Genomic DNA, 22477 nt, shown 5'->3' on the forward strand with positions numbered 1-22477 from the left:
TGTCCCAGCAGGCCCTGTGACCAGCATCCAGCAGGACTGGGGAACTGTGCCAAACAGCTTTCTCCTGGTTCAGGAAAAATCCTCCCCTCCTCTCCGTGGAAAACAATCTCACTGTCTCTGTCAACTTCCTGCCTTTTAAACATCCTGTTCAAACAGGAGTGCTGCTTGCTGATATGCTGCACCTGCAAAAAGCCTCTCCAGGGGAGGTTAACATCTTGTAGGCTGGAAAGCACCCAAATATAACTAGATTTCAACATACAGAGACAGTGACTCCGTCACAAAAGGTTAAGCTATGCACTGCTGGAAGGTTTTTTTGATTTCTCCCTGAAGAGAAGAGAGAACTTACCAACAGAATTTGGGAACTATTAATAACAGGCTTTCCCACAATGAAGCTGTATTGTGGGACAGGGCTCTGACAGAGAGCCCTCTAAAGGAACCGTTAGTTTGAGTTCTACTGAGGGTACCTCATTGTCAGAATCTGACATGGCTGAGCTGAGGCAAAAGGGCTATACAGAACGGGGTCAAGAATACTTGGGGTGCACAAGTATCCCTATGTACCTGTGGGGATTATGGACACTGTTGAGCTTTGCCAGGGGACCAAGGACACTGTGAATACCTATGCTACCCACCATGGCAAAGTCTTCCTTACCAAGAAGAAGGACTGCATAGACAAATGTGCAGACCTGGCATATAGACTGCGGTGTCAATAAGAATTGTGGACTATGGGAATGCCTGATATGCAAGACTACTAGTGTGCTTGATGCAGAGGCTCCAGCTTGAGCAGAATGCTGCTGCTCGGATGCTGAGATGTGTTTCTCATTTTGAGATTATTACTCCCATTCTGCAAGCAAGTGTGACTAAACAATCACTCCTCAGTGCTTCAGAGTATTCTTGGTCTGGTGTCCGGTAAAGGGTGGCAAAAATAAAGTAAATAATTAAAATATCTGTTTTTCCTTGACTATAGTGGTAGTGAGTCATTTAATAGCCTGGATTTCTGTGTTTGCAATGAATGCTTGAACACTTGTACGAGTGCACTTGAATATCCTCAACGTACCGCCAACTGAGGGTACAGGGAAACAACTTCCCCCTGGTCAGCGTCCATTTCTCGGCATTCCCAGGTGCAGGTAAACCCCCCTCATATAATCAGTAAATAAGTTTGTTCTAACAAATAGTTTTACCATCCATATAATAGTGAAATATTACTTACAGGATTCCATCCACTGGGAACATGTCTGGCGTGCACCCAAAATAAAGTAAGCGTAGAGCGAAGGTCGGCGAAAAAGCGGTGCACTGCAAAAACAAATCATGGCCAAACTCTGTGTAGCTTAAAAAATATTTATTTGGCCAATGCCAGAGTAAAAAGGACGAAAATGCTCTGATGTGTTTCACACAAAACACAGGCGTTTTGTCAAAGATGCACAAACAAATATAAAGTCCCCAGCGCTATAAGTCCAAGATACCGTGACCTTAAAGGAAGTCTCTGATCTATCAAGATGGTAGTTGGGCTTGATAAAGATGTTTCAGATGGGACGGTGTCTTTGATGTAGATGATTACACCTTCTGAAATATAGATGACAGACACACCTGATTGCGCAGCGTATTTCTACAATCAGATCCCTATCTAAGATATACAGAATCTTACTCACATGAGTTATGTCTGTAAGTTCATTGGAGAGAATCTGTGGTGGCTCCCCTTCTCCTCTGTTCCTCTCACGAACCCCCGTGTGGAGACAGCTTACTGGGATCAATCACAGTCCTCAATGACGTCAGGGATAGTTCCGTTGCGACACCCCCACCGACGTGAGATAAGATGGGCACAATATGGTGTAGTATGCAATTACTTTATTGGGCTAAAACAATTAAACAATGCTTAAAATACACTCACATGGTGCAATGTGGATGATACTCCGCGCTAATGCCGTCCGCAGCTTGCAAATCCTTCCAACACAGCGGGGAGGTATACTGCACACGGACACGCTGTCGACTCGGCGTGTGACGTCAGTGATACAGGAAACCCTCCTCGTGTCAGGACTACCCTCCTCGTGTCAGGATACCAATGACCTGAACTATAGCAGGATTTGTTTTGTCAAAGATAAATTATTTTTTATCCTTTGCACAGTCTGGCCGTGATTTGATTTTGCATTGCACCATTTTTTCACTGCTGTTCGTTCTACACTTACTCCCATCCTGCGTGATCTGCACTGGCTTCCCATGATCTTCCATGTTAAGTTCGAGTTGGCCATTATGGCCTTTAAAACCTTGCAAAGCCAATGGCCAGCCTATCTGCAATCTGTCTTAATGTCTCAGAGGGATTCTGGCTATGATCTTAGTTCCTCGGGTTGGTCCGCTTCTCTCTGCCAAGGGTACTTACACCCTACGCTGGGTGTTTAGGCCTTCAAGTGTGCAGCTTCAGAAGTCTGGAATTCGCTACCGCCAGAGCTCAGGTGTGTGTAGAATTTACCACTTACGGGCCTTGTGTACGACTTATTTCTTCTTCCTTCTGGCTTTTGCTATCTAACAAAATTAATTGTGTATCATTTTAGTTTGTTTATAAATTGCCTGTAAAGTATTGCAGCGCTCTCCTAAGTGGCGTGTTTTTACTTAAAATATAAAATGATGATACTGATTGAATATGTGGACAATATGAGATCTAAGAGGGGGTTTATATTGAGGTTCCCGATGAAAAAGGAGCAATGTGTAGAACGCCTGATCACACCAATAATTTTTAAAGAAACCCCTCTGATGTCGAGATCAATTTCATGTCATATGCCCACTTCCCTAGTGTATATTTGGATATTACTGATTACCCCTGACCCTGGTCTAACCTGTGTTGTGCCCCACAGCCCTTACACCCTATCTATAGTATTGCACTGCCCTTTTTATCATTTGTATATTGTATCTGAAATTATGTACTTGTAAGGATCCGCGCTGCGGGTATACCGCGTCCAGCGCATCCTTACCTTTTTCTCAGGCCATTCAGGCCCCACGGAGGCAGTCCCTGCTCCTGGCTGCTTTCCCTGCACCACCTGCCCACACTCTAGCCACCATTGGTTGGCACCGGGTGCCTGACTCTGCCCCCGCTGACGCGGCACACGCTCCTTGTGTGTCGCCGTTCGGGTCCCGTCAGCTCCGCCTCCCCGCTTCTCCCTCCTTACCTGACCCTTCCCCTGTCCATCCCTCTACACGCCCCTTCCCCATCTGCCTTGCCACTCACGTCCTCCTTCCCTTTCTGTCCCTTCCCTTGTCCTTCCCTCCGTTCCTCCCCTTACTCTGACCACTCCCTTTGCCTATAGCAACTCTCCTCTATCTGGGTCTTATCTTGCTCACTCCTCTGTCCCTCCCCTCACTCCCATTGGTGTCAAACTTCCACACTCTGCTCTCCTATTAGGTTCCTCTTCGGCCGCTCCTCCATCACTCCCCTTTCTCTGATTGGTCCCAGCCCCCTATATAATCCCTCTTCTCCATTTCCTCATTGCTCTGCATAGCTTCTGTACCTTGGTGCTGTCTGCTGTTGCCTGGCCTCTCTTGTCTTTTCAGTGCTGCTCCCATCCCTGGAATCTTTGCTGACCTCCCTGGATTTGACCCTTGCTTTGATCTCTACTACGCTGCTCTCTTGAACCCTTTGGACGTTGCTTTGGACTTCTACGCTGCAGACCTCTACAACCCTTGGACACGGCACACGGACAAACTACTACGCTGCTCTCTCCACACCACGACCCAGGCTTACGGACAATCGATTACGCTGCCCTCTCCAACCCACAACCCTTGGCATACGAACTTAACCCTTCTACGCTGGAGCTGTCAAGTACGGTATCATTTACATTCTTGTTACCCGGACCACCTACGCTACTACCACACTCCGGCCGTGCCCCCGTTTGCTGCTAGGTGTGGGGTTTTACCCTTTCCACCTCAGTCCCAGGGTCTCGTCTGGCTTGTGGCAGGCCGCGCGTTACAGTACTACATCTGGTAGTTTTGTCTTATGCCAATTCAAGTTTTGACACAGAGTGAGTGGGTTTGCCTGGCACTGTTTTAACTGGCCTTGAGAATGGCTCCAGTTGGGGCTCAAAACATGGCACAAATATATATCAACTTTTCAATTTAGGAATGTTCTTCCTTTTTTGCTATTCTGTATAGTCTTCCGGATGGTATGCACCCTACAGTACCTTTACTTACTACAATTATTTTTATTTGTGAGTGTCCTGTTTCTCTCTCTCTCGCAATATTTTCTTTACAAAATGTTATTACATATTTGATCAAACTCAGTAATAAGTTTATTTGAAAGAGTGTTATTGAAGTTGTTATAGATTTGATACGTAACATGATCAATTAAATAAAACCGCAAATTTGCCACTAATTTGAATTCAATTTTCAAGATTATAAACCTTACATGACACTGAACATGTACATGAGCATAAATTGTATGTGATAAAAATAAAACAGATGTCCCTATTTAAGCCAGGACTAGGAAGACGAGTTGCCATTTCATAATAAACCTGCAAAGCAAGGTTTGCACCTGTCACCATTGAACTCAGATTAGTTACATGGTTTAATCACCAAGGCTGGTTGCGGATGCTAAATGTTGCTTAATACTCCCCAATCTACAGTAAATATCTCTTCCAGAATGAGAATATAAAGTTTCTGTTGTGCGTTTCCACAAGATTGAAGCCCTCACATTTCCTTAATAGAGGGATTTTAACATGGTAATCATTGATACTTTGCCACATACGTAGATGTTTTACACAAATTACATGCCCCTTTGATCCATTAAGAGAGAACAGCATAAGATGTTCATTTACTATACTTGAAGGTTTTTTAGGTCTATAGAAGGAATTTGGTAAGAGTATCCCACATCAGGCCTCACACAGTTCCTGCATTCAGACTTGTCATTCTTTCAGCCTAGAACACATGTAATAGCAAAATGACTCATAATAGCAGAGAAGTACATTACTTTATGAAATACAGTTTTAACTATTTCAACCCTAAGAAACCAAAGGAAGGTAGCACATAATAATTGCTTAGCTATGCTGGATACAGTCTGCATGAAATGAAAACATTGTGCTTTCCTCTTCTTTGGCAGAGCATGTACATTTGTACTGTACATTATACAACACCAGTTCTTAATGAAAACTATAATGATGTAGGGTAGGCATTGCACATAAGTCCAGTGGGTAATGCACAGTTACTTAAATAATGTGGATTGTGCAAATGCTCCATATTCAAACTACAAGCACTTACTGCAAGTATTTAAAAATATATAATATACACTGTAAACCAGAGACATATTAGATATAACTTCTTTAAGTGAATTTCTAAGTTATACGTTTTATAAACAAACGTTCTGTATTACATCCAATTTTTTGTCTAAAACTGTAATTGAAATATCAGGTAAATTACTGTAATTTTGTATAAAGCAGGATGTGATGCAAAGATATGACAAAGTAACATTATATGACAAAGGGCCTCATGCAGTAAGCGTTGATAAGGGAAATATGGCCATGTTATAGCCAAAATTGGGTTTGAGATTCAGTAAGCGCCGATAAGTGCTTCATATCGCCAGGTTTCGGAGCCGATAATTTGGTTATGGCCAGTCGCCTGCCGATAAGCCTGTTTTCGACACTGATCGCCACTTTTTTAAATCGGCTGGATTCAACAAAAAAAAACAGCTTATCGGGGCTGATCGGCACTACGAAATTGAGATGTTATGGCCGATTTCTCCCGCCAACTAAAGTTGGCATTTTGGACGGGAGAACGATCGCTAAGGCTGCCGGAACGGCACTTAGAAAAAAAAAATCTTCTGTACATCAATGGAAGTCAATGGAGCGGGGACGTATAACAGTATAGTACTGTTTACGTTTCATTGCTCACAATACAAGGGGGATTTGCATTACAGTGTGGGGGCATTCCCTGCATTGTGTCACAGCTGATGTGTCTTATTTGCATAACATTCGACTTTTACATGTTTTCAGCATTTGCGGGTCACATTACTCATCATGTGATGATGTGGCAAGGGAAAATACTATACTACACTCTTAAAGGAGAACCTCACATCATATCACACATTTTACTCAACTCAGCGACAATTATTTACATGATGTTACACATGTCACACATGTCACACATACACAGTATATTCATCTTCCTTTACATTACACAATGCTTGTAATGTGACACGCATCTTTAAACGTTCATGTACATCTGTCTTCTCATGTTTACATATACTTTTGGGTCCTCCCTATTTTCATGACGTCACTTATTGGACGCTCAATCACATTGCATGTTTACATTGTAACCGTTGCATTACAAGCACTTCAACCTAACTTATACACACATGTACAGTAATTCATCATTGGGACACCTTGTAAACTCATTCTATACCAACTATCCTCCTTACACAAATGCATGCATATGCACACGACTATTCATTGTTGCCAACATGTCACAATAACATGGCTAATTACACATGTTACACAAAACTTTTCCCACGTCAATCTCAGCCTTTTTGTCTCATTACATGACTGACTCTTGCGTTCACAAGTGTTACATGCATTGCACATGCAACTATTTATTTGCAAGCAATCTTTGTACAAAGCTTCACGTCACATCATTGCCAAATATCATCATTCCCTGCAGAATACACACAACAAATACTTAGAACAACAAGTGCACACAGCTTGCCACAGAAGTACTTTATTATGTTAATGTAACACCTTGCATTTTACTATGTCACCTGACATCATCACATACCTATTTAAAGGACGCACATTACCTGCTCATTCACAGCTACTCATTTCAAAATGTTGCGAATGTTTAGGAGACGCAGGAACATTCTTTTCTATGACATGCTTGCTGATCAAGAGAATGATATAGGGCAAGGTAGGGACACACCGAGGGACAGTGACAGTGACGCGGATACGACAGGGACAGGGAGAGGGACAGGCCGAGGGACAGGTAGAGGGACAGGAGATCAGAGGAGAAGACAGAGGAGACAACTTGTGCCTCGTCCGCGTCTGTACAGGGAGAGAACCCTGTTAGATGGGATGAGTGAGGAGGAGATTGTAAGTCGCTATCGTTTGAGTTCAGCAGCAATCTTAGCTCTTTATGAGGAGATAAGGGGGGATTTAGATTTTTTCACAGCCAGAGGTCGTGCAGTCCCTGGGCTTGTTAAAATGCTGTGCTCATTACATTATCTTGCTTCCGCGTCATACCAGACAACTGTGGGCATAGTGGGCGGGGTCTCGCAATCTACATTCTCGCGGGCCTTAACCCAGTTTCTCTATGCACTCAATAGACGCGCTAGGAATTATATTCATTTTCCTACAGAGGCAACAGAGTGGCTGGAAGTCAGGACTGGCTTTTATAATATAGCAGGGATACCATCTGTGCTGGGTGCAATCGATTGCACACATGTTGCTTTGATTGCACCTAGTCAGAGTGAGCATGTGTACCGCAATCAGAAGCACTACCATTCACTCAATGTACAGGTGGTATGTGATGCCATGATGAGGATAATGCATGTGGTACCCAAGTTCCCTGGTTCCAGTCACGATTCCTCTATCCTGAGGAACTCTTCAGTCTTCCATGCGTTCGAAGAGGGACATTTTGAACCTGGTTGGCTGCTGGGTGAGTACATATTTACATGTTCTAACACAAAACACATGTTGATTTAGGAATGTTGGCATTGTACAATTTGATCACTAATGTCAGCTTATGTGTGCTCCATTCATTATAGGTGACTCAGGATACGGAATTAGGCCGTGGCTCTTGACTCCGGTGCTAAACCCTCAAACTGAAGCAGAGGACAGGTACAATGCAGCCCATATATCTACAAGATCTGTTATAGAGAGGACATTTGGCCTACTCAAGACCAGGTTTAGGTGTCTGGACAGAACTGGTGGGGCTCTTCTATACAAGCCTCAAAAAGTGTCTGATATTATCCTTGCCTGTTGCATTTTGCACAATGTTGCACTCAGGCACAATGTACAGTCAGACCTAGCTGAGGCTTTGGTAGACGAGCATCCCACCCATGTAGCTGCTGAAAATGAACAAACAGCCAGTGGTGGCCAGACACGACAGAATCTCATCAATTCATTTTTTTCTTGTAAGTACAAACTCATATGTTCCTAGTACTACTTTTATAGTTTAATTATGTTATATTAACAATAATGTTTCTTTATATAACCTTCTGTTAGGACACAGATGAATATGGGTTGCACACCTTTCTTTTCTCTGCTGTGTGCACAAAGGGATGTGGCACCGGTATGTTATTGTTGCACAGGTTATATAATCCCTCTTCAATTGTACTTTAGTTGTGTGTATGTGAATACAACTTGGGTAACAAAGCAATAATATTTTAGCATTGTGTTATTCCTTATGCTAAGACAAAACACATATTATGCCCATACTCATTCATGCTTCTAGTATGCTTACATACAATGTTATTGGTGCAGTGTAACATGTACATCCAGATGATGTGTACACCAGGCTGATTTACATTTTGAATGTCATGAAATATACATGGTGTTGTACATTTAACACCAAATACACACTTTGCTGTGTTGTTTACGGTACTGAAGATGGCATGTCAATGTTTGCAATTTATATATTGTTCCTTTGCATTATAGGTATATCTCCAGTATGACTGATCATGGTATGTATATTTGCTGACATCTCTCATAAGATGTGGCTACCTCAATCTTCCTATAATTATTGGAACTAAAAACCCAACATATTGGTTTAATATTGGTTTAAACACAAATGTTACATATATGTACTTTCTGTATCATGTATATGCATTTAGCTACTCTTGAGCTTTCATGTGCATTGTATTACAAAATGATTACTCACATTTCATCACATTTTATGTATGTTTCCTTATAATTTCCATTAATGTAATATAGAGGTGGTTGGAGAAAAGGGGATAACTGTACTTATTTGTTTACTTACGGGAGCACATTCATCACTAGCATAGACACACTTTTTAAGACAACTGTTTGTGTCTCTATCAATTGGTGTAGGATCCATGTATAACACCGACAAATGATAACACCATGGTATTTATATCATCATATTGACTATACTATGTATTTCTAAACGATTAATAAACACAGTAAACTATAGTTAGTTAGGTTAATGAAATATACACAGAAACGTACTTCATAACATGATGGTGATGTCATATTCAGAACATCATGCATTGGAGGGGACCATAACATCTGGCCAGTAACATTATTTGCTACAGTCCCAAACCATTTTATCTACATACCCATGTAACAAGAGATTTTAAAAATAAATGGCTACTTGGTTGTAAGTGTCCTTTACATTGGGAGAAGGAGTGGCTCACTGAGTAAAGACACACACTGGCACTGATAGTTTGAAGCAGGGGAGTCTGGTTCAATTCCCGGTGTGGGCTCCTTGTGACCTTGGCCAAGTCACTTTATCTCCCTGTGCCTCATGCGGCAAAAAAACATTTGTACGTTCCACGGGCCAGGGACCTCAGGCTGAAACATGTGTCTGTAAATCGCTGCGTACAACTAGCAGCCCTATACATGAACATGCTCATATTATTATTATTATTGTTACATAGTTTCGACAGTCATACGTTCCATTACATATTAGAATACACAAATGTGTTAGCAGAGTGGGAATGGTTGTTATATATAAAACACACCATGTCATAAAATGTTAGTAGTCATTAAAGAACACTCAATAAAAATTCATGAGGCACTCTTTTGCAACATCATTATGTTAATTAAGTGCTTATGCAATATAGGCATAAGGGTATCACATTTTTAATTGTTTGTTAATAAGCGCTGCAAGCAATATAAAATTAGTTCCATATGTAGTATAGTAGTCGGTGGCTCCTCCTCACAATCATCTCATATAAAGGTAGACTCTTCTGAAATCATACATTGATCCGATTGTATCTTCCCCGACATCTCTGAAATACAGCAAACACATGATGGTCAAAGATGGCACCTTACTAGATATGCATCCGTGACAACGCGTTACGCAGCTCTATATGATTGTGTAGATACACACGTCACTCACTTATATGTTAGAAGTAAAACTGTTCATCAGTATGTAATGTTTCTTTAAATTTGTAGCAGGCATAACTATGTATAAGAAGTGAACGTTGCCTGTATACTGAAAGATGTGCGCGCACATCTTTGTGTGCGCACGCACTTCACGCTTGGCTCCACTAACTGTTAGCGCATGCGCAAAACAAAGCGTACGTTGTGCGTTCAATACATGTTGAAAATACCAGTAAACATAACATCTTTATTTCAAATACAATGAAGACGAAACTACATTCGTTCTAAACGAGTACATCTGTATTCTTTTTAAACAGACGTGTTTGAACAGAAAGCACGGCCGATAACACAATGCGCAAATGCAATACGTGTGACGTCATGTTAAGCCAGCGTGAAACGCACGCTAACACTCCTCCCACTCAATTAACATTCGGCTAACGCCCAGGGTACGCCTACAAACACTGAGCCGCACGCATCACACACTGCAGTTACCGTTACTATAACAAAACATGACAGCCAATAGGCTTTGAGGCGCGCACGTCGCTTGGGGGCGGGACTTACATCACTAATCCTTTTTAAGGACGCCTTGGCCCATGACAAGGGTCCCACGTCATACGTGGTGGACCCGGTTTTCAATGTTGTAGATGTTGCATGATAACAAAACAGGTATGTGTTAGAGTAATGGTAAAATGTTGCTAATATGTTTAAAGGGATAGGAAAGTACGTATATTTATTCCGTCAGCAATGTGTACTACTCTTTCAGGTCCTACTATATTGTATTAGGAAACAATTTGTTTGTGATCGCTACATGTTATGCAGTCTGCAATGTTACGCTGTATCCACGCATTGAAAGTGAAAATGGTGGTTACAAAAAAAAAAAAAATTTAAACGCAGAGTCAACGCATAACGATTGTTATATTTACCATTCTTCTAGAATTAACTCTTCGCCTGGCTGCAACTGGTCGCTCCAGAAATGCAAGCCATTTTCATCCACGCTTAACCCAACCGCTGAATCCAGTATGGCACATATCTCCTCCAGGATGCGCTCATAGGAATCGCCACTGCTTTCTTCAAATAATTGGTCGGGAGGTAGGTTCATTTCTTCCGGTTCCCATTCCAATGCATTTTCAGCTGAAAGGCTTGGTACATAATCATAGTACTTTTGTTCTTGTACAATGTGGGTTTCAGGAATGGAGGCTGCAGATATTGCAGCACGTATCGATTCAAACGGATCAGTAGTAGCGGATACATTGCTATTGCCATTAGGAATAAATATGCCTTTCACGACAATATAAGTGCCGTCTTTCAGGATAAATTGTTTTTCCGGGGCAATCTTCCAGAAACCATAGGTGTGTTGTAGCTTATCCTGGTCACGTTCAAAAAAGTCATTACTTGATAAAGTGAATCTTATTGAGGAATTAAAATTCCGTGCATGCTTACGGTCTTGGTAATAAGGATATTTTGCTCGAATGAAATCATCGATTTGGCGTGTGCTTGCTTTCTGTCCGCGACTGTTCAAGATGGCTTCACAGATCATGTACTTATACCCTAAAAGGGGATTAATATTGTTAACGAATTCATCAGCCATGTCTGAGTAGCACAAAAGCTGTGTGCAGGTCTGTGTTATTTGCTCATCAAAATGAATGTGCTGAATGGCTAACAAACTCCTGTTTTTCCTTGTCAAGGTCAACAAAAGTAACTACTTTGACTCCTTATTTCAAACGCCAATTGGATTTGTTTGTCTAATTGGGTTAACAGTTGTGGTTCGTGATATGGGACTGTGGGAGAAACATTTCTCCTTCTTTTATCTCGTTTGTGAAAAACATCCCTAGACTGTGAATGCGTTCACATAGTGTTTTTTTGAAAACTAACAAAGACCAGTGTGTGAAAATATTTCTTAGCCAGGCATATCAGTAAAAACACACCTGCAAAAAGAAATGTTTTTTCCCCGCTTACATTTCTGTGTGTATGTGAAAGTCTGGTTAACTCCCTGTCTGCATGAGTTTAAATACGTGTGTATATATATATATATATATATATATATATATATATATATATATATATATATATATATATATATATATATATATATAAATATATCTCTTATAAAAATATATATATATTTATATATAATATTTTATTTTTTTTTATATTGCAGGAGTACACACAACATTGATGGCATTAAGTATACCTTGTATGAAACCTATTTAAATGGTGAGAAACATGATTGAATTAAGTAATAAACATTTGTTTAAGCACAATACTGTTAGAGTCTCATACTTAGGATATTTCTCAAACATTAGGCCTGTATTATTAAAATAGTGTTTTCACAAGGAAGCATGAAGTGTATTAGTTTGTGAATACCAGTTTATATAGTACTATATATATATATATATATATATATATATATATATATATACACTCACACACTCACACTCACACTCACTCAGTGTGTGTGTGTGTGTGTATATATATATTATTATACATTCTGAGATGTTATAGAAACGAACACACAACTGATTAAAGGACAAAATTACAATGGCCAAGCAAGGCAAAGGTAAGTAATAATTTACACATAATCCTGCTGTACACGTACAAGAAAGATGTTTGCAGTTACTTAGGTGTTTTAATAATTGCATGTGACTAATATGCATATGCAATTCTTACATCAATTAACACACCCAAATGCAATGTTTTGCTGCAAAGTCAATGGCAGCTTCTCTAAACTTAGCAACTGGCTCCTGGTGGACCATTACTGAACAGACGATTACAACATAAATATTTATAACACAATTAATTATGAGTGTTAACATTTCCAAAACTTCACGTGTACAAGAACATAGTTGAAAGTTTGGAAACAACACAGTCTTCAGCATACATACAATAGTAATTAGATAATCTGAAGTCAACAAAACAAGGCCAAAGACATATTTTCTGAATTATAACATTTATTTTTTTTGTTCCTTTTGCGAGCGAGTAACAGGCCTGCTTGTTGTCTCTTGAATTTTCCTTTTTCTTTTGCCACCAACTTTAGGCACAACAGAGCCACTTTGAGTGGCCTCTGGCACTTCACGGGCAGGGCTTGTGGCCAGTGACTGTTCACCTACGGGGCTTGTGGCCAGTGACTCACCTACAGGGCTTGTGGCCAGTGACTCACCTACAGGGCTTGTGGGCAGTGATTCACCTACAGGGCTTTTGGGCAGCGATTCACCTACAGGGCTTGTGGCCAGTGACTCACCTACAGGGCTTGTGGGCAGTGATTCACCTACAGGGCTTTTGGGCAGCGATTCACCTACAGGGCTTTTGGGCAGCGATTCACCTACAGGGCTTTTGGGCAGCGACTCACCTACAGGGCTTTTGGGTAGTGACTGTTCACGGACAGGGCTTGTGCCCAGTGACACATGTGAGCAAGTTGGTAGACACTGCACAAGTGATGGTTGGTCTGTTTCATGTGTGTCTTGTTTTATTTTTGTCGCCTCCTTTGTAGGTGTCTGCTGCTGAATTTGTACAGATGGCAGCGGTAGGATGTCATCAGGAACCTGCACAGCAATGTCTGCTACTTGACCGGTAACATTTGGGCCTGGTGAATGAATATCAGATGAATGTGGTGAAAACTGACCTGCATGAACAGATCCTGGCTGGGAGGTGTTGAATTGTGGTACATTAGTCATTCTCCAGTAATTAGCTTGTGTTTGCTGAACAACTAATGCTTCGAATGAGGTGTTGATTTTTTGCAACTGTTTAGGCACTTCAATGAAGACTCTGTGGAGATGTGCCAATTGTGATACTGTTTCTTCCTGCAGTCCAATCATCCTTTCCAGCACTGTCATCATGTCTGAATGGCGACGATTTTCTGCGTCCACTATTTTTCCCTCTGAAGCTACAATTGCATCGTATGTGGAAGTTGATGGACGATTTGGCGGTACAACAGTTTCTATTGGCACCTCTTCATGGTCACATGATTGTATTTCAGTCTCTTCTGTGGCGTCATCCTCATCATACTCATCATCCTCATCACCATGATGTTCTAAAAAGAAATGTACACATTATTAAATGGCATGTTAATGTATGCTGTGTTACTATGTAATTGTACTGTGTCCTAAGTAACACCTAACATGTTAGCATACGTTTTATAACCTCATTAAAAACTACCTTGACTTACGAATAATGTTTGGACTCAGTATGAAATATGAATGAATGAAAAGTTGCTCTAAACTCAGAAGTCCTACATGATAATTAACATCACTAACACAATACATGTTGCCTTACACTTAATTTTCACTGACACTAAGTAATCCTATTTAAAGAAGATGTGCAAAACAAATAATGCACATGACAACATAACATATAGAAGAGCACATATTATATGGCCAGCAAATGATACACTCACCTTCTAGTAGTGTTGAGCTGGCTGACCCAGGTGAAGACACTTGTTCCATCTCAGGTGACACATGTCCTCCAGGGGCAACTATATATAACAATAACATAAGTTTTACATTTACATGTGTAAATATTGAACAAACACTTATTGTATGTTCTGTATTTATGATTAACTAACAACATCAGTTCCTTAACCGAAAATGTGTGTGAAAGTGAACATAAATAGTTGTAATAACACTGTACATGCCTGTGTACTTAGAATTTTTGAGTTCCCTAACATACAACATACTATGTTTCTGCAGTAATGCGTGAGGATAAATAGATTAAATGAGTACATAAAAATCATATGTTGTGTAGTGATATCAGTATCATAATGTACATAACTATCATGAGATGACCATTCACAATGGTTATCATGAAGGTGGTCATATTGCAAAAAGTGTTGTTTTTGGTAGAGGATATGTGTGGTACATTAATCGAAGATGTGGCACACCTGAATGTGGCTGTGACTCAACAAGACAACACATGCAGTGTGTGATAATGTGTCTTTCATAGTAGTTCAACTATAGATATGAGTGAACTAATGTGTGACGTACGCTTTGATAAGTAATGAGTTGTTGGGGCATTTAGTAGCTAGAGTTAAGCTTTCAAATGAGTGTGATTAACTTCAGTTGTGCTATTCAGGTTGTAAGAAAGGTATTCCCTTCCCCAAAAAGCCTAATCAGCCACACCTTTCAATGACTTGAAACAGGTGCAAATGGTGTGAACTAAGTTGACCGTGAAATGAGGCTGTAATTAGTGTGTGTGCTGAACCCCACCCCCTCTGTTGAAGTGTATGCTGTGATGAGATATTAATTGCAGCTGCTTTAACACAATGGTAGATGAGCTAAGTAGTCATCTGCAGTGTTTAAGTTATGAAAACAATGACATAACATATGATACGTGTGCCTCATTATGCTGTCTGTATATGACATAAAGCAAAAATGGACCTTTTCATAAGCAACTATAGATGTGTTAGTGCCAGTGATGTTTGTAGGCCGTTACATGCAATTTCTTTGATGCATGCTTAAAATAGGCAGTAATGTCATGTTTGTCGGAGTAAAATCAATAAAATACACAATAATATGATACATATTTCTGTTCTGTACCTGTAGCTACTAATAATTTCTGATTAACATGTGTTACACATGTGTACTACCCTGTTGTTCCCCATCTTCGCCCACCATCAATTGCTTCCACTGCAGCTATGCATTTTGGGAATTCACATGTAAATGAGCACGCAATGGCACGTGCTATATTAGTTACTGCTTTTAGTAGGACTACTACATATATGTCTATTTTGAGATATATATATACAGAATCAGACATATACATATATAGATGCAGGTATGCTTATATTGTGAAGACAGTATAAAAAGCAGTGTAAATATGCAAAATAACTGTAAGCAACGACACGCCTAGTACAGTAATATTTATCACCTGCTGGAAATTGTGACGGATAAATTCCAATGTCACGGTCACCAGCCAAGCCTTCCACGACGACGGTAAGTAATTTTGGCCGAAGCAGCTCCTCCAATGGAGTCAATAAGAGACGTTGTGGTGTGGGCCCACCTCCAGTGCCAGTAGCATGCACGCGTTGGTCTTGTATTTTCTTTTTCAATTTGGACCTAATATCATCAAATCTTTTCCGACAATGATACTTGTCCCTGACACTATTCCCACAGGCATTGACACCAATGACTATTGTGTCCCACATTTCTTTTTTGCTTGCTGCACTTGTCCGCCCTTGAAAAACATATAAAAGATATGAGGTAAATTAATAATAATATAAGCACCAGTTTCCTACACTGCTAGCTGTTCCAAGAGATAGCAAACATGCTGTTTTATGTGTAATATGTGCAGCACATGAGCATTCACTACTAAACCTATACATGTAAGCAAGGTTGCATTCATATTGTATGCAGTTCTGGCAAATTGACCGCCTGTGTTTATTTGTCCTTGTAAGGCATGATAAAAAGCTGTGTTTCCACACTAATGAACATAGAAAGATATTGTGTACCCATATTTGCATATGAACAAAACTCAGATGACCTAGGATCACATGTATTTGAATAATAAATGTAAAGTTACACTTACCTACTAAATGTCCATAGAGACTGTCATAGTGCTCCAGAATGCCAGTGACAAGAGCCCTATTTTCCTGGTCATTGAAGCGAGGATTACGTGGCTTCTCCACACGTTTTTTCCGAGCAGGTTTAGGGTCAGAGCTTGGCTGGTGCTGACTGGACTCTCCTTCTTCCAATGGAAGAGCCTCCAAAAGCTGGCCACCAGCAAGCACGCCACCACCAGACACCCCATCAGCAACTGCGCCACCAGCAGCACTCCCAGCACCAGCACTCCCACTCCTAGCACCAGCACTCCCACTCCTAGCACCAGCACTCACACTCCTAGCACCAGCACTCACACTCCTAGCACCAGCACTCCCAGCACCAGCACTCCCACTCACAGCAACAGCACTCCCACTCCCAGCACCAGCACTCCCACTCACAGCAACAGCACTCCCACTCCCAACAACAGCACTCCCACTCCCAACAACAGCACTCCCACTCCCAGCAACACCACTCGCAGCACCAGCACTCCCACTCCCAACAACAGCACTCCCACTCCCAGCAACACCACTCGGTGCACCAGCTTGCGGGCATACTTCCAGCACTCACAAAAAACAGACAAGAAATGTACAGGCAATCACACGACCCACTTCCACATATAAAACAAGACAAAGATGTAAACAAAACAACAAAGGACAAAGCTCACCCAATACACAACAAGTCTCTCAGTCAATATGCAAATCTTCAATCGTCCAGCTCTGTGCGTCTCTCTCTCTCTCTCACTCCCAACAACACAGAGAATGATTAGCAGTACACGTTGCCTTTAAATATGGCGCGCAATCAAAAACATGCTTGTTTCGCCTGATTCAGCAAGATTTGTGATTGTGCAACCTAACAGCACCCCGCCACGCACGCCGATACACCTGTGTGTGATCGGCTCATCATCGTGAGAGTGGGCGGATTTGTTTTCTGGTTGATTTTGAATGTATTCGGCACTTACTGCATACGGAGAGGGAAAAACGCCAATAACATGACTAATCGATAAGCTTGCCGATTTCACATAATCGTCGCTTACTGCATGAGGCCCAAAGTTTTATAACTGTGTTCACATTCTTGTATCTTGGGTAGAAATGTGTGCAATCTTCACACAAGTTAACAAAACTGGTAAATATTGGACATCACAAAATTGTCAACATTCCTAAAAATATTTGAAAAAGTATTTGAAAAGTAAGGCCAAGTAGGTACTTGGTACAGTACAGAACCTGTCATGCTAGAGGCTTTAAATAACTCTGTGCCGGCTGCACTAGCTTTTTTGCACTTCCCAGACGTATAGATGAGCTGATATATCTTTGGTAACTAAAAGGGATCAAACTTATTTCTGTGAAGGTGATCTGCAGCTTCTTAGTGTCTCGGACAGAGAGTGACAGCATGGAGACAGCATCCAACACATAGCACAATGTGGGAGGATGCACTGAAGGTCACCCAGCCGCTAGAATACACTGATCGCCCCATATCTGTGATGTTGGGGGTGTCACAGTGACAATGGCTCCCAGTCTCAAATGCATTCCCATAAATATAACATATGAATATAATATGTAGCCGGGTTCCTCCTGTTCCCCCCCCCTTACCTCCGATGAGGGCACGGGGAAGGGAAGGCTAATGCGGCTGCAGGCAGAGAGGTGTCGGGTACAGCCGGACATGGCACAGGAGGCAGGATGGCTGTGTGCAGGGAGAGGGAGCTCTGGCTAGCGGGGACCGCCATGACAGTTATGCACGCATGCTCTGCGGGGACTGTAATTCCCAGCAGCCCCAGGGGCTGCAATAGTACATGGGCAAAGTTAGCCAAGAGGGTTGGCTGAGGGAGGATTGATACATTTGGCGTGCTTAGAGCGCAAGGGGCAGTTGGAGCCAGGACAAAGAAGGGGAAGGCAGGGTCTGAGTGTCTGTGGCACTTAGACTAGGTCAGATTCCCCCCTCAGGTTCTAGATAGGCCCCTTCCACTTAGCTTGTGGTTGCTTTAGGGAAGACCTCTTAGGTAGGGACGCTTCCCTGTTACTGTTTAGTGTCAGGGACATAGAAAAGACGCTGTATGGTGATTGGGGCCTGTGGTCTGGGACCAGACCATATTCGTTGCAAGAGACTTTGTAGGGTGATATTATCCACGCCGGAATTCGCCAACGCAGAGGCGGACACCATTGCGGACGACGTCGCTGGATCCCTGTTGCTAAGCCGGCGGCACCGAATACTGGAGTACTCGGCAGGTACCTCAACTAAGTGCACAAACACTCCACGGGATAGCGCTATCTCCTACAATTTTGGGTGGGCCCTGACATGGGGGGAAAAGGACATCAGAGTATTGGTGCCAAGCAATTACTTTGGGGACACTCACTGGTGGTATCAGGTTGGGGCATTATTATACTGTGTGTTACAGGGTACTGTGGTCTTTGTTCAGTAAAGGTGGTTGTTATATACCTGACAGTGTGTATTATTGTTACTGTAAGGGGCCTATCCCACCACTTTGGGAGCCTTTACAGGTGGAGCAATTGCTGTACCGAGACGAACCAGAATCACCCCAGGCTCCCAGTAGTGCAGGCTCAGGCTTCCTGGTTGCTAACAGGGTAATAGCAGCATTGGTAGTTCCTTCCCAGTACAGGGGAACAAGGGCTTCAAATATAATTAATAATTGTTTGTTCTTGTATAGCGCTGCTAGTTTTACATAGCGCTTTACAGAGACATTTTGCAGACACAGTCCCTACCCTGTAGAGCTTGCAATCTATGTTTTTGGTGCCCGAGGCACAGGGAGATAAAGTGATATGCCCAAGGTCACAAGGAGCCGACACCAGGAATTGAACCTGATTCCCCTGCTTCAAACTCACTGCCAGAGTCAATATCTTTACTCACTGAGCAGCTCCTTATTGGGTACATTTATAGATAAAGGGCAGAATTCCAGTCAATTATTGGTACTTATGTGGGTGTAAAATTGTTCATTATATGTCTTTTAAATATCAAATCCCAATGTAAATTTTACATATCAAATCCAAAACAGCTTACGTACACATTTGCATCGCAATTACCTTTTTTTAATAACGTCAAAACTTAAAGCTATATCTACCTTTAGTGAGTCAAGCCCAATGTGCCTAATTAAGGATGTGTACATAGCCTTAGCTCCTAATAAAATACGTATTGATTTACTTTTAGTAATGCATTGAAAAATCTCCACTAAAATGCATTCATTGATTTGTATGTTTGTTCATTAAAACATTTATACATTTCATTCATAAATATGAATTTACAGTAGAGATGATAAAGATATGTATTTTAGTCATATAAACTACAGTATACATGGGATATTTGAGAATTCTTTTCATTCCTTTTTTATATATGACATTTAGGTATAGATTGGAATAGAGATATCACAGCACATGACCAGCACACATAATAATCCCAATATTGAGAATGTAAATTTTTTTTTATAATAACTCTTTAACATAACAAATTGATAGTGTTTTTAAGAAAATGCTAGTGTTGCAAATAGGAGCAGGACTAATATAATTAACACAAATGTACTTTAATTGACAACCATTCACAGATCAGCATTGAATATAAAATGTTGCCCATTTTATGTTCTGTGGTCACACTATGAGTGTTTTAGGCTTTAAGTGATTCTTCTCAGAAATAAATAATAATCTACAATAAATGGTCAATATTTTGTCTTTTTAGAGTTAGTAGTTTTGCCCACAAAACCCTATACAGACAAAGGTAAAAGCAGTTCCATGAGCAAAATGCACATATTTTTCCATTGCTACAAAATATTGATGAAGTGCTCTATTGAGGTGGAGATCTAATTAATTATTTGATTTACAGAGAAGGGAGACAGAGGAAAATGAGTGCCCTAGCTAATGCCATGATGTACCATCTTGAGGCTTAAGATCCTTTTAATGTATTCGGCTGTGATGCAGCTGAAAGTGGAAAGAGAGAGCTGAATGGATCCATTAATTTAATTGAAGCCAGCTCTGACAAGAGATAAAACATCTAGAGCCCTACATCTCTTCAGACTGCATCAGCTCTATAGTAAACAGTCGATCCATACACAAAAAAATAAGAGCTAAAAGTATATACGCTAAAGACTTCAAGGCCATGGAATATCAACAGAGGCACGGGTAAATAGACCCTGAAGAGGCCTTCTCTGTGCAGCACTACAGTACATAACTATTCAGTGTCCACATGCTTCATTGTTCAACTCTGAACAACTCTAAGGTTGTCCATAAGTAATTTAGACTTCCCATGGAAAAGTTACATTTGTTCATTTTTACAGGCTTGTGAAAATTGCACTCCATCTCCCTCTCTTGACATTCAGAAATGAAAAAGGAAAATGCACTTTTGTACCATTGAAGCACCTTTGATGATGTGCTCTTTCAGCTTTCTGGTTTTTGATACATATACTAGTCAGAAATGTCTGTTGTTCTTAAGAGGTCTCGACCTCATTGCATTGGTCATGTATCTTTTATGGTCTGATTACTTATGATTTTTCAGTGCAGTTAAATATTTCACGACTTGCGTTATGTGCGGAAAACCAAATTAAGGAATTTTACTACAGAAAATCTATGCATATTCAATATTAGATGTCAATCTAAAGTATATCTAATGTGCAGATACTGTACAATCATCCTTAGTACTTCCATTTTTAAACATTGTTTTATCCTCTCTTTTATTCTTCCAGCTTTGCCTGATTCTTTATATTTTCTCATATTAAGTTTGATCATGATCATCATCCCTCAAATATGCATTCTGATCATTGAGACTATGGCCTTATGCTATAAAGTGTGATATCGTCGAACCTCACAGATGGCTCCATTAAATTTCACTTTTTAGAATAAGGACCTAATACTAAAGCCCAATTCTTAGGATCTTTTTTTATGCCTCAATTGGGCTAAGATCTCAGCATGCATTTTCCATAGCACCCCAAAGAGTTTAGGAGAGCGACAACACATTTGTTGCAGATATGGTCAGTTTGAGTGTTGGGCAGCCAAGTGTTTACTGTAGAGCTAATGAAAAAAGGGGAAGAGACAGACATGGAAGGGGGATGACATGGAAGATAGTGGGTGACATTTGGGGGAGTAACATGGGGTGAGTGGGTAAAATGGAGGGAAGGTAGTGACATTGGGGAGTGTGTGACATAGTTACATAGTAAATTAGGTTGAAAAAAGACATACAGTAGGCCCATCGAGTTGTCCTGTGTTAAATTTAGATGACTAAGATACTCATCATGGATCTACATCTTTCCAATGTTATCTTATTTGTTGTCCCTATATACCCTTAATTTCTTCAAAGATGTCTAGATTTTCTTAAAGATATCTATTTTATCTGCCATCACAATCTCCATGGGCAGTGCATTTCACATTTTAACTACCCTTACTGTAATGAACAATTTCCTTTGCATTAGTGAAATCTCCTTTCCTGCAATCTCAAGGGACAACGCTTTGTCATTTGTACTGTCCTGGGGATGAATAGTTAACTTGAAAGTTCCTTGTGTTCACTAGAGATGGGAAATTATTAGCACAAGTTCTCGGTGGACTCATCTGAGACTGGACAATCCCCCCACCCTCCTTTTTTAGTGAGAACAAGCAAAATGAAATCTTTACTGGATCTCCATGCTTTTGTATGGATTTGTCTTGGAAACCTGCGATGACGCGGGTTTACAGTATGAATGTTTAAAAAAATGTGTCGAATTTTTCACAAACCAAACTTGGACACATTTGCCCATCTCTAGTTTTGAACGTGGATACATTTGTGAAAAGTAATCATATACACTCCTGGACACCTCTTTTCTAACTTAAACAAATCTTACTTTGCCAGCCTTTCCTTGTAATTCAGATCATTATACATTTGGTGGCTCTTCTCAGCACCCTTTTTAGTTCCATGTCTTTTCATGGTACGGTGCCCAAAACTGTACGCCAT

At 40.9% G+C, this 22477-nt stretch overlaps 1 protein-coding gene across 1 annotated transcript; it reads right to left on the bottom strand.

Moving 5' to 3' along the window:
• Nucleotides 1-4857: 4857 nt before the first annotated feature.
• LOC142501286 (uncharacterized) lies at nt 4858-22477 on the bottom strand. Its single transcript, XM_075611442.1, has 6 exons — nt 22368-22477; nt 16548-16837; nt 15891-16196; nt 14422-14499; nt 13508-14058; nt 4858-4896 (listed from the first exon to the last, which is right to left on the bottom strand). The coding sequence occupies exons 1-6, from the start codon at nt 22475-22477 to the stop codon at nt 4858-4860; spliced, it is 1374 nt and encodes a 457-aa protein (XP_075467557.1).

This window comes from Ascaphus truei, chromosome 1 (assembly GCF_040206685.1).
Source record: "Ascaphus truei isolate aAscTru1 chromosome 1, aAscTru1.hap1, whole genome shotgun sequence".
Lineage (NCBI taxonomy): Eukaryota > Metazoa > Chordata > Amphibia > Anura > Ascaphidae > Ascaphus > Ascaphus truei.